Raw genomic sequence first — 13,919 nt, 5'->3', positions numbered from 1 at the left:
GAAAGGGTGTACTTGGTTTTTCACACATGGCTTCTCCCATTTTGGCTTTATTTTTGTTAAATAATTCATGACAGTATAATATGTCACGTGTTGTTCATCTGAGGTTGTATTTACCCAATTTTAAAGTGACCATAAAATAAAAACAATGTTATAATTCTGCACATAGTGTAGAATTATGTAACATTATCTTAGCGACAGCTTTAAAAAGCAAAAGATTTGAGAGATTATAGCTCTCAAAGTTGTACTAACCTGGTCTCCTTTCCATGCTCTTCTGATCAGGTCTTCTTTTTCAAAAATGGTTTGCTGGCGCGCTGTCTTTTTACAGCGAGCCTGATCGTACTATTGAACTGAATGTAGCTCGCTCCCGCTCTGGTGTGTGTGTGTTTGTTTTGTTTTTTTTTTTCTTCTTTTTTTTTTCTTCTTCTTTCCAGTTCATCCAAGTGGTCTGGCATAACATTGCAATATTAGCATTAGTATATTAACTAATTAAACCCTTTCACAGATGGATTAAAAACAAAAAGGCGCACACATACAGTTTTAATGGCACAGATTACATATATGACATTTGATTAGTTAAGTAATTTGCTGCCATGGAACATGTTCTTTATTTCTTCATTTTTGCTTACCTCCATCAAATCAATCATAGTTCTATATGGAACATTTCATAATTAGACCCCCAATCTTCAGGTGTAGGATTGGTTATGAACATCAGGCCATAGGTGAGGAATTCAGTCCTTCACCATTCCTCATGCTTTCAGTTGTGAAACAGCCACCTCTAGCCCCACTATATATGCTATTGAATTTTTTTATTTTTTTTATAAAGATGGCATTGCAGATGTTTAAGAAATGGCAAACATCATATCAGTAACCTGACCACCAATGAGTTCATATCTCAAATGTAAAAGTCCATGCGATGGTTTGTGCAGTCCATAAGCACAACATGTAGATTGGATTGCATAAACTCAAATCCATCTACAAGTACTTTCCATGCCATCTACTGTTAATATTTTAAATTTAGGAACAGTAATCTTTTGCTTCACACATTGTCAGAGGATCAATCACGTATATATTTAGTATCATAAATATCCCCAAGGTGCCAACCTCTCTCACATCAGCCCAATTGCTCACAGAAAAAGAAAAAAAAAATTACGAGAATTCAGAGAAATACAGTTGCCATTAACCCTCCCCCCCCCCCCCCCCGGTAGTAATCTAAGTTCCTAAGTAGATATATGATATGCTTTTGCAGTCAAGGCTGTAATGTAAGTAAATAGGGTACCCATTTCCTGCTTTGAGTGACTAATTTTACCATTGTAGGTGGATTTACCTGAACACAGTTCAGTTTAATATGTGGGTTTCTAGTACAAGTTCTATGATGAAATAAATCTATTACCCAGAAATGGGTTTTATTTTTACACATAAAATGGAAAAATATTCTAAATTGTAATAGGCTTCCTGTCTGTCAACAATATAATTTGATGGGCTGTAATATATTTCAGCAGTTAATATGTATTCTAATATTTCACAGGAAAAAAATATTATCTTTGACTAGCATAAATGCAAATGCAGTTTTCTATATCGACACTTTTATTATCATGGTGCAATCTTAACGGTTGTGTAAAATATTTACTTAAAATTGTGTTAAAATATTTTCAGGTACTGGCCGGTTTTCCTGGCCCCTTTAGTTGTCATGGGCTACAAGTTCAACAGCAGCGGAACCTGTCTCTGCATGAGTATCTGAGCATGGGCTTGCTGCAAGAAGCTGGGATCGCCACTCCAAAAGGATTTGTTGCAAAAACACCAGAGGAAGCATATTCAGTAGCAAAAGAAATAGGTATGGATCGTGAAGACTTAACATAAAGATAAAACAAAAGTAAAGTTGCCATATATAAACATGCAGTAAGACAGTTCCTACTTTAAAATTCATTTTGTTTTTAATAGCCCGACTGTGTTGACTATAATTCTATCCTCCTTACCACACAAAATACCAAAGATAGTGGATCTCATAGTGTTGTGACATGCAGGTATATTATAGCCCTTACATGAGATTTAGCATCATATGGAATAAGGTCTGATTAACCCTTCTCTCTTTTGAGCTTTTTCTTACTCTTGTGCTGAGGGCTTTTAATATTTTGTACTTGCTGAAAAAATACTTGAATGCCATAAGTTCCCTGTGCAAATTGATTTATTTAGCAGTCAATGCGCTTTTATAAAATAACCTTTTAGTTAACATCCAAAAATGGAAGAAAAAAAAATACATGCTATATGTACGTTTCAACCAATGGTGGTTCTAGGGGAACAGGTGTTTAAACCCTCCCAATCAATATTGTAGCACCCCATTATTCAAGGTGTCACCAGCCATAAATCGGCATTGCCATAGAGCACTAAAGACACTTGCACGTTTCTGAGCTGATATGGTTTGCTGTTCACCAAAGGATACAAGAACAAAGACAGTTTGATAATAGAAGTAAAAGCTCATTTGTTAATCAAAGGAAAAGTTGTTTATAACTGCAAACTGTATCTAAACAAATGTTTAATTTTTACTTTTACAGTAAGGTGTTTTGTAAAGTAGTCAAGGTGTTTCTTTATCATGTTATTGCATGAATGGCAATCTTATCTATTAAATAATATGCTGGGAACGAACAACAGCATAATAGCTTGCTCTATGGCTAGTCCCCCACCCATGAAGAAGCTTCTTTTTGCTCAACATGTGCTTTTCACAGAGTAGAACTTTTCCTGTAGTATATCAGACTGATCCTGACTTAAACAGTCCAGTCCCGAAATACCAGGTAATCCCTCTCTGAATGAGAGAAACAGCAAATCCCCAGACGTACGTTTCGGCCTATTGGGGGCCTTGTCAGTGAGGTGCAGCTCAGGCACACTGAGCAACGGGTCCATGTCTGGCTTCCCACATCACCCTTAGGGAGACTCCTGGTAGACTGCTTCTCTTTCTGTTTTGCTTATGTATTATGACCCTGGGGATAGTCTCCCTAAGGGAGTTGGGGGAGGAGGGAGAGGGGGAACGAGGCGTGGATTCCTTGCCCAATGTGCTTAGAGGGATATAGCTGCACCTCACTAATGAGGCCCAGAAAAGGCCAAAACAATCATCTGAGGTTTGCAATTGTCCTTGTCCAGAGGAGAATCGCCTGGTATTTTGGGCTGGGCTGACCTTGTTAGGTGGGATCAGACTGATATACTACAGGAAAGTTTTCCTCTGTGAAAAGCACAATTGCTCATAAAGGAGCTACTCCCAGGTGGCAACTGGGCCATAGAAACAAGCTATTGAGCTGCTGTTCGTTCCTGACAGACTGCTTCTTTTTCTGTTTTGCAATCTTATCTATTGCTGCTGCTACAATGACACTGAATGAAGTAACATTGTCTTGAAGCCATTGTTGTGGAAATTTAGCCCAAAATAGGTTCTTACCAGGTGGAGAAATATAATGTAGACCAGACTAAAATATTTCAGACAACAGGAAGCCTTATTGCAGGCTGATATTTTATTTTACTGCTAGCGGGACTCCTCCTTATAGACCGACAAGAGAAAGGAGCTCTAGCTACATGATATGGTTTATGAAAGAAACATTTCTTGATAAGATAAATATGTGATTTGTCATTGCTGCTCAAACCATGATACATAACTAATTAGGCAGGACAAAAATCAGATTATCAGAAAACCAAGAACAATTTTCATTATAGCCTAGCAAAAACTAAGTGGTGTTTTCTCTTGTAGTTCGTCACGTGGGTTTCCTTGCAGACAGTACTAAAAGCTACGTGACTGGCATCTTTTAGAAAAATGGAGTCTTATAATAGAGTTGTAAGAGGCTAATAAAAATATTGTTTAACATTCTTTTGGACCAGATGTTTCTGCCAGGACACACACAACCCACTCTCCTTAATCTAGAAGGAAAAATAATTATTTGTTCTTCTCTGTTAATTAACTGTATTTCATTTACATCCAGCAACCTTATTTTTCTTTTTCTTTTATTAAAATAATTTCTTTAGTCTTTGTTCTATATGTGAGCACTATATTCCCTCAGGTGTATGTATTAATAACTGGTTTTGTAAAAATTACTTTTTAATTTCTTAGAGATAAAGTAAAACTTCTGTTTGCATTCTTTTTTTTCCCCAGGTGGCTCTTAATGCAAATCTTGTACCCTCCAGGGAAGCACTATATATCTTATTGTATGGCATGCAGTCCAATCTGACTATACAATTTAATTAGTTTATTTAATAAATTGTAAACTAAGGGAATTAGTATTATTTTTTTTATTTTTTTTAAAACCATGTAAAATGTGAATTAACCCCTTAAGGATCGGGCAGTTCAGACTAAGACTTCCCCAAAAGACCAAAGCACTTTTTTAGCATTACATTACATTTAAACAGAAATAGAGCCTCCTTTTTTTTTTTTTTTTTTGTTTACCTATCAAAACCTATATATTTTTTTTTTGTTGACAATTCAAAGTAGAGATCTAGGGCCATTTTTGTATATATTTAATGCCACCATTTCACCGCCAAATGTGATCCCCCCAAAAAAAACTTTGGGTTTCTCACTGAAATTATTTACCTACTGCTTGTGCAATCATGGCACAAATGATTGTAAAAGCTTTTCTGGGATCCCCTTTGTTCAGAAATAGCAGACATATGTGGCTTTGCCATTGATTTCTGATAATAATTATTAATAATTATTATTTCCAGCAGTGACAGGGTTTATTAGGTAGATTGTAAGGTTAATTTTAGCTTTAGTGTAGAGGTTAGCCTCCCACCTGATACTTCACACCCCCTGATCCCTCTCAAACTGCTCTTTCCACCCCCATCTTAAAGTGAAAGTCAATCCTATCGTTTTACAAACACTAGGATTGACTATTCAATAAGAGAGGAGTCTGGACACTGTCTCACCCTCTTGGCCTTTCAAACTAGACTAAGATCTCTCCACTTAGTCGATAAAGGAAAACAAATATTGGAATTTATGAAAGGCGCTATTGCAGCTGAGGGTAATTTGCTTATTTAATATTAAAATTTATAAAGAGGTATTAATTACCATGTATCACATAAATGAACCTCTATGGGTTATGTTAAATATTATATGTATAATAAAACACAATTTGCAAGTAAAAACATTAAATGAATATTTAATCAATATATGGTACAAAGAATAAAAAATGAAACTAGGATTGACTATTGAAACAAATAAAGGGGACTTTCATTCATGAAGTATAAGATACTTCATGTAGAATTCTCCTTTATTTGTTTCAATCTATCGCCGTTCTTAGCTGCTTCGGCAGCCCACGGCTAAATTTTTTTTTAAGACGTGACGTTTTCACCTCTTAGCCAATAGCCGTGCAGTAAATCCCGCTTGGCGCCCATGGGAGCCGTATTTACCGCATAGTTATTGGCAAAAACTTCACTTCTTAGCAAAAAATTTTTTTTTTAGCCGTTGGCTCCTGTAGAAGCTAAGAATGGCGATCGATTGAAACAAATAAAGTATCTTTCTACATGAAGTATCTTTTACTTTGTGAATGAAAGTCCCCTTTTTTTTTTGTTTCAATAGTCAATCCTAGCGATTTTTTTTTTTTTTTTTTGATTTTTTTATTTTGTTAATATTGTTTGCCTAAGTGTAGGATTTTCCCCTGATCCCTCCCAAAAAACTCTCTAACCCTCCCCATTCTAACTAATTCCCTCCATCTTAGGTACTGTCTGCCAGCACCCAATTATATATCTCTATCTCTTCTCCACTGCCATATGGGGCAAAGTTTAATTAAATTATTTTTTCACCAATTCTCCCTCATGTAACGCTATGGAGAGGCAGTTACAGGACCCCTTCTCTCCATAGTACTACATGGGTCATAGGATAAGCCGTGCTGGAGCGCCACCTGTGTGCTGTCAAAATATTAGCACACTATATTGAGACCAATAGGAGGCATCCCTCTTGATGCCTCCTAGCAAGGGAGCCAATCAGAGATGGTCATGTTCTCCTGGTGATTGACAGCACCAGCAGAGCATGACCATCGTTGATTGACTCCCTGCGCATGCTTAAGGGAGCCACATAGACTGCGCTGTACTGGCGGGAAGACAGACTGCTGCCAGTGTCACGTGTCACCTGCAGAATTTCAAGCTGCTGCCTTGCCTGAGTCTTCAGTTTGATTCAGAAAGTGGAGTTGCGGGTGGTAAGTAACTCTGATCATTAGAAAAAGTAATTCAGCGCCAAGCCCAAAACCTACTAGTCTGCTTCAGCTCCTCTAATTCCAATTGATTGCGCACTAAGTGTTTTATTAAAATTAACTTAATGTGCAATATATCAGTTGGAAATGGAATAGAGGAGCAGATGAGTAGGTTTTGCCTCTGCTTCAGCCTTCACCCACCCCCAGCTATGTGATTTGTAGTGTTCTGTATGGGAACAATCGGGAGCAGGGCTGTTTTAGGGGCCAGGCAGACCAGTCAGGGGCCCGGGGAGCATTTGTACATATTTATTTTTTTAATTGTGTTAAAGTAAAGTTTTGCGCTGACAAGAGCACTAAAGTTAGACTCTGAAGTAAAGCAACCTCCTCATTGGGTTTGTTCAGCGTGATACTCCTAAACCTGAAATCCTTTTTGTTTACCAAATTGCTGGGTCTGAAAGCTAACTAGCCTAATTCTGAATTGGGACGGAGGAAGTCAGAGGTAGACACTGACAGCTGACAAGCAGTTACTGTGGGAGGAAGTAGTTTCCTTTTTCCCCGCCTATACACACTAATCTGTCTCTGTGAGTGGCGTTGCTGGCGACTGTCTCACAGGCTGCCCCAGCCCAGAGCTGTCATTTGAGCACCTGCTGTGACCTGACCAAGACCGGACTGTGAAATTCATTGGGACACACAGCTACCTACTTCTGACGGCATGTGTGTAAGACTTTTAGGCAGTGGAGTGGCAAACGCCCTATGTGCTTTCAGATTGAGAGATGTGTGAGAGAGTATATATACAGTGGATATAAAAAGTCTACACATCCCTGTTAAAATGTCAGGTTTCTGTGATGTAAAAAAAATGAGACAAAGATAAATAATTTCAGAACTTTTTCCACCTTTTAATGTGACCTATGAACTGTACAATTAAATTGAAAAACAAAACTGAAATCTTTTAGGTGGAGGGAATAAAACAAAAAACTAAAATAATGTGGTTGCTTATAACTGGGGATGTAGCTGTGTTTAGAATTGAGCAATCACATTCAAAATCATGTTAAATAGGAGTCAGCATACACCTGCCATCATTTAAAGTGCCTCTGATTAACCCCAAATAAAGTTCAGCTTCTCTAGTTGGTCTTTCCTGAAATTTCTCCAACATTGGTGTGTTCGGTCCACGGCGTCATCCTTACTTGTGGGATATCTCTTCCCCAACAGGAAATGGCAAAGAGTCCCAGCAAAGCTGGCCATATAGTCCCTCCTAGGCTCTGCCCACCCCAGTCATTCTCTTTGCCGTTGCACAGGCAACATCTCCACGGAGATGGTTAAGAGTTTTTTGGTGTTTAAATGTAGTTTTTATTCTTCTATCAAGTGTTTGTTATTTTAAAATAGTGCTGGTATGTACTATTTACTCTGAAACAGAAAAGGATGAAGATTTCTGTTTGTGAGAGGAAGATGATTTTAGCAGACAGTAACTAAAATCGATTGCTGTTTCCACATAGGACTGTTGAGATGAAGTAACTTCAGTTGGGGGAAACAGTTAGCAGACTTTTCTGCTTAAGGTATGACTAGCCATATTTCTAACAAGACCATGTAATGCTGGAAGGCTGTCATTTTTCCCCTCATGGGGACCGGTAAGCCATTTTCTTAGTCAAACAAACAGAATAAAGGGCTTAATATGGGCTAAAAAACTGGTAGACATTTTTATGGGCTAAATCGATTGCTTTATTTGGGCATTTTATTCATATTTATGCTGACAATTCGCATTTATAAACTTGGGGAACGTTTATTAAACGGCAGGCACTATGTTAGAGACCTTTTCCAGTCAGGGGGCCTTCCTAGTTGTAGACTGAGCCTCATTTTCGCGCCATTGCTGCGCAGTTGTTTTTTGAGAGCAGGGCATGCAGATGCATGTGTGAGGATCTGAAATTTGCTGGAAAAGCTTATAGAAGGCGTCAATTGGTATCGTATTCCCCTCTGGGCTTGGTTGGGTCTCAGCAAAGGCTATAGCTGGGACTGTATAGGGGTAAAATTTGTAAACGGCTCCGGTTCCGTTATTTTAAGGGTTAAAGCTCTGAAATTTGGTGTGCAATACTCTTAATGCTTTAAGACACTGTGGTGAATTTTTTTTTGGTAATTTTTGAACAATTCCTTCATACTTTTTCACATATTCAGTAATAGTGTTTTCTGTTTAAAATTTAAAGTGACAGTAACGGTTTTATTTTAAAACGTTTTTTGTGCTTTGTTGACAAGTTTAAGCCTGTTTAACATGTCTGTGCCTTCGGATAAGCTATGTTCTATATGTATGAAAGCCAATGTGTCTCCCCATTTAAATTTATGTGATAATTGTGCCATAGCGTCCAAACAAAGTAAGGACAGTACTGCCACAGATAATGAAATTGCCCAAGATGATTCCTCTGATAAGGGGAGTAAACATGATACTACATCATCTCCTACTGTATCTACACCAGTTTTGCCCACACAGGAGGCCCCTAGTACATCTAGTGCGCCAATGCTTATTACCATGCAACAATTAACGGCTGTAATGGATAACTCCATAGCAAATATTTTATCCAAAATGCCTACTTATCAGAGAAAGCGCGATTGCTCTGTTTTAAATACTGAAGAGCAGGGGGGCGCTGATGATAATTGTTCTGTCATACCCTCACACCAATCTGAAGGGGCCATGAGGGAGGTTTTGTCAGATGGAGAAATTTCAGATTCAGGAAAAATTTCTCAACAAGCTGAACCTGATGTTGTGACATTTAAATTTAAATTAGAACATATCCGCGCACTGCTTAAGGAGGTGTTATCTACTCTGGATGATTGTGACAACTTGGTCATTCCAGAGAAATTATGCAAGATGGACAAGTTCCTAGAGGTTCCGGTGCACCCCGACGCTTTTCCTATACCCAAGCGGGTGGCGGACATAGTAAATAAGGAGTGGGAAAAGCCCGGCATACCTTTTTTGTTCCTCCCCCTATATTTAAGAAATTATTTCCTATGGTCGACCCCAGAAAGGACTTATGGCAGACAGTCCCTAAGGTCGAGGGGGCAGTTTCTACTCTAAACAAACGCACTACTATTCCTATCGAAGATAGTTGTGCTTTCAAAGATCCTATGGATAAAAAATTGGAAGGTTTGCTTAAAAAGATTTTTGTACAGCAAGGTTACCTTCTACAACCCATTTCGTGCATTGTTCCTGTCACTACAGCAGCGTGGTTCTGGTTCGAGGAACTAGAAAACTCGCTTAGTAGAGAGACTCCATATGAGGAGGTTATGGACAGAGTTCACGCACTTAAGTTGGCTAACTCATTTATTTTAGATGCCGCTTTGCAATTAGCTAGATCAGCGGCGAAAAATTCAGGGTTTGCTATCGTGGCGCGCAGAGCGCTTTGGCTAAAGTCTTGGTCAGCGGATGTGTCATCCAAGACAAAATTGCTTAACATCCCTTTCAAAGGTAAAACTCTATTTGGACCAGAATTGAAAGAGATTATTTCAGACATCACTGGGGGAAAGGGCCACGCCCTTCCACAAGATAGGCCTTTCAGGGCCAAGAATAAGTCTAATTTTCGTTCCTTTCGCAATTTCAGGAACGGACCGGCCTCTAATTCTGCATCCTCTAAGCAAGAGGGTAATGCCTCACAACCCAAACCAGCCTGGAAACCGATGCAAGGCTGGAACAAGGGTAAGCAGGCCAAGAAGCCTGCCGCTGCTAACAAAACAGCATGAAGGAGTAGCCCTCGATCCGGGACCGGATCTAGTGGGGGGCAGACTCTCTCTCTCTTTGCTCAGGCTTGGGCAAGAGATGTTCAGGATCCCTGGGCGCTAGAAATAGTTTCTCAGGGTTATCTCCTGGAATTCAAGGAACTACCCCCAAGGGGAAGGTTCCACATGTCTCACTTATCCTCAAACCAAATAAAGAGACAGGCGTTCTTACATTGTGTAGAAGACCTGTTAAAGATGGGAGTGATACACCCAGTTCCAATAAAGGAACAAGGAATGGGATTTTATTCCAATCTGTTCGTAGTTCCCAAAAAAGAGGGAACTTTCAGACCAATTTTGGATTTGAAGATCCTAAACAAATTTCTCAGGGTACCATTGTTCAAGATGGAAACCATTCGAACGATTCTACCCACTATCCAGGAAAGTCAATTTATGACTACCGTGGATCTAAAGGATGCGTACCTACATATTCCAATCCACAAAGAACATCATCAGTTCCTAAGGTTCGCTTTTCTGGACAAGCATTACCAGTTTGTGGCCCTCCCATTCGGGTTAGCCACTGCTCGAAGGATTTTCACAAAGGTACTAGGGTCCCTTCTAGCGGTTCTAAGACCGAGGGGCATTGCAGTAGTACCTTACTTGGACGACATTCTAATACAAGCGTCGTCCCTGTCAAAAGCAAAGGCTCATACAGACATCGTTCTGGCCTTTTCTCAGATCACACTGATGGAAGGTGAACATAGAAAAAAGTTCTCTGTCTCCGTCGACAAGAGTTCCCTTCTTGGGAACAATAATAGATTCCTTAGAAATGAGGATTTTTCTGACAGAGGTCAGAAAGTCAAAACTTCTAAGCTCTTGTCAAGTTCTTCATTCTGTTCCTCGTCCTTCCATAGCGCAGTGCATGGAAGTAGTAGGGTTGATGGTTGCAGCAATGGACATAGTTCCTTTTGCACGAATTCATCTAAGACTATTACAACTGTGCATGCTCAAACAGTGGAATGGGGACTATACAGACTTGTCTCCAATGATTCAAGTAGATCAGAAGACCAGAGATTCACTCCGTTGGTGGCTGACCCTGGACCATCTGTCCCAGGGAATGAGCTTCTGCAGACCAGAGTGGGTCATTGTCACGACCGACGCCAGTCTAGTGGGCTGGGGCGCGGTCTGGGAATCCCTGAAAGCTCAGGGTCTATGGTCTCGGGAAGAGTCTCTTCTTCCGATAAACATTCTGGAACTAAGAGCGATATTCAATGCTCTCAGGGCTTGGCCTCAACTAGCAAAGGCCAGATTCATAAGGTTCCAATCAGACAACATGACGACCGTTGCGTATATCAATCATCAGGGGGGAACAAGGAGTTCCCTGGCGATGGAAGAAGTGACCAAAATAATTCAATGGGCAGAGGATCACTCCTGCCACCTGTCTGCGATCCACATCCCAGGTGTGGAAAACTGGGAGGCGGATTTTCTGAGTCGTCAGACATTCCATCTGGGGGAGTGGGAACTCCATCCGGAGATCTTTGCCCAAATAACTCAATTATGGGGCATTCCAGACATGGATCTGATGGCGTCTCGTCAGAACTTCAAGGTTCCTTGCTACGGGTCCAGATCCAGGGATCCCAAGGCTACTCTAGTAGATGCACTAGTAGCACCTTGGACCTTCAACCTAGCTTATGTATTTCCACCGTTTCCTCTCATTCCCAGGCTGGTAGCCAGGATCAATCAGGAGAGGGCCTCGGTGATCTTGATAGCTCCTGCGTGGCCACGCAGGACTTGGTATGCAGACCTTGTGAATATGTCATCGGTTCCACCATGGAAGCTACCTTTGAGACAGGACCTTCTTGTTCAGGGTCCATTCGAACATCCAAATCTGGTCTCCCTCCAGCTGACGGCTTGGAGATTGAACGCTTGATTCTATCGAAGCGTGGGTTTTCAGATTCTGTGATAGATACTCTGGTTCAGGCCAGAAAACCTGTAACTAGAAAGATTTACCATAAAATATGGAAAATATATATCTGTTGGTGTGAATCCAAAGGATTTCCATGGAATAAGATAAAAATTCCTAAGATTCTCTCCTTTCTACAAGAAGGTTTGGAGAAATGATTATCTGCAAGTTCTCTAAAGGGACAGATCTCTGCTTTATCTGTCTTACTACACAAAAGACTGGCAGCTGTGCCAGATGTTCAAGCATTTGTTCAGGCTCTGGTTAGGATCAAGCCTGTTTACAGACCTTTGACTCCTCCCTGGAGTCTAAATCTAGTTCTTTCAGTTCTTCAAGGGGTTCCGTTTGAACCTTTACATTCCGTAGATATTAAGTTACTATCTTGGAAAGTTTTGTTTTTGGTTGCAATTTCTTCTGCTAGAAGAGTTTCAGAGTTATCTGCTCTGCAGTGTTCTCCGCCCTATCTGGTGTTCCATGCAGATAAGGTGGTTTTGCGTACTAAGCCTGGTTTTCTTCCTAAGGTTGTTTCTAACAAAAATATTAACCAGGAGATAGTTGTACCTTCTTTATGTCCGAATCCAGTTTCAAAGAAGGAACGTTTGTTACACAATTTGGACGTAGTCCGTGCTCTAAAATTCAATTTAGAGGCTACAAAAGATTTCAGACAAACATCTTCCTTGTTTGTTGTTTATTCTGGTAAAAGGAGAGGTCAAAAAGCGACTTCTACCTCTCTTTCCTTTTGGCTTAAAAGCATCATCCGATTGGCTTATGAGACTGCCGGACGGCAGCCTCCTGAAAGAATCACAGCTCACTCCACTAGGGCTGTGGCTTCCACATGGGCCTTCAAGAACGAGGCTTCTGTTTACCAGATATGTAAGGCAGCGACTTGGTCTTCACTGCACACTTTTGCGAAATTTTACAAATTTGATACTTTTGCTTCTTCGGAGGCTATTTTTGGGAGAAAGGTTTTGCAAGCCGTGGTGCCTTCCGTTTAGGTAACCTGATTTGCTCCCTCCCTTCATCCGTGTCCTAAAGCTTTGGTATTGGTTCCCACAAGTAAGGATGACGCCGTGGACCGGACACACCAATATTGGAGAAAACAGAATTTATGCTTACCTGATAAATTACTTTCTCCAACGGTGTGTCCGGCCCACGGCCCGCCCTGGTTTTTTAATCAGGTCTGATGAATTATTTTCTCTAACTACAGTCACCACGGTACCATATGGTTTCTCCTATATATATATTTCCTCCTGTCCGTCGGTCGAATGACTGGGGTGGGCGGAGCCTAGGAGGGACTATATGGCCAGCTTTGCTGGGACTCTTTGCCATTTCCTGTTGGGGAAGAGATATCCCACAAGTAAGGATGACGCCGTGGACCGGACACACCGTTGGAGAAAGTAATTTATCAGGTAAGCATAAATTCTGTTTTTCTTAGTCGCATCCCACAGCAAAAGCCATGGTCCCACAGAGAGCTTCCAAAGCATCAGAGGGATCTCATTGTTAAAAGGTATCAGTCAGGAGAAGGGTACATAAGAATTTCCAAGGCATTAGATATACCATGGAACACAGTGAAGACAGTCATCATCAAGTGGAGAAAATATGGCACAACAGTGACATTACCAAGGACTGGATGGCCCTCCAAAATTGATGAAAAGACGAGACGAAAACTGGTCTGGGAGGCTACCAAGAGGCCTACAGCAACATTAAAGGAGCTGCAGGAATATCTAGCAAGTACTGGCTGTGTGGTACATGTGACAACAATCTCCCGTATTCTTTATAGGTCTGGGCTATGGGGTAGACTGGCAAGACGAAAAAGACAAAAAAGAGAGGTGCCAAACATAGAGCGGTATCGTATGGGATAAGCAGAGGCAACAATTAGCCCTCCCCCCAAGATCACCATCTACTCAGACGGAGCGGCACAGAGTGCCAATGGTAGCAACCCGGGACTGTTATGGGTCACCCGACACACACTGGAGCTGTTGACGTCACAGGGACTTGTCCAATCAGTGTTGATTCCTCCAGACCACTCGCAGCACAATCTTGTTAGAAAGCCGATGTAGATGGCTATATTAGTTGGCTGACAAAAACAGTGTTTATAGTAATGACAT

General features: G+C 40.7%; 1 protein-coding gene across 1 annotated transcript in view; it reads left to right on the top strand.

The window, feature by feature from the left end:
* SUCLA2 (succinate-CoA ligase ADP-forming subunit beta) overlaps positions 1-13,919 on the top strand; it is a 406,626-nt gene that overhangs the window by 19,237 nt on the left and 373,470 nt on the right. The window contains exon 2 of the mRNA XM_053705501.1: positions 1,654-1,831. Within this exon, the coding sequence (XP_053561476.1) occupies positions 1,654-1,831 (178 nt within the window). The remainder of the gene's footprint in view (positions 1-1,653; positions 1,832-13,919) is intronic.

Source organism: Bombina bombina, chromosome 3 (genome assembly GCF_027579735.1).
Source record: "Bombina bombina isolate aBomBom1 chromosome 3, aBomBom1.pri, whole genome shotgun sequence".
Taxonomy (NCBI): domain Eukaryota; kingdom Metazoa; phylum Chordata; class Amphibia; order Anura; family Bombinatoridae; genus Bombina; species Bombina bombina.
The sequence above is the reverse complement of the archived record's forward strand: the minus strand, read 5'-3'. Positions and strand labels throughout refer to the sequence as shown.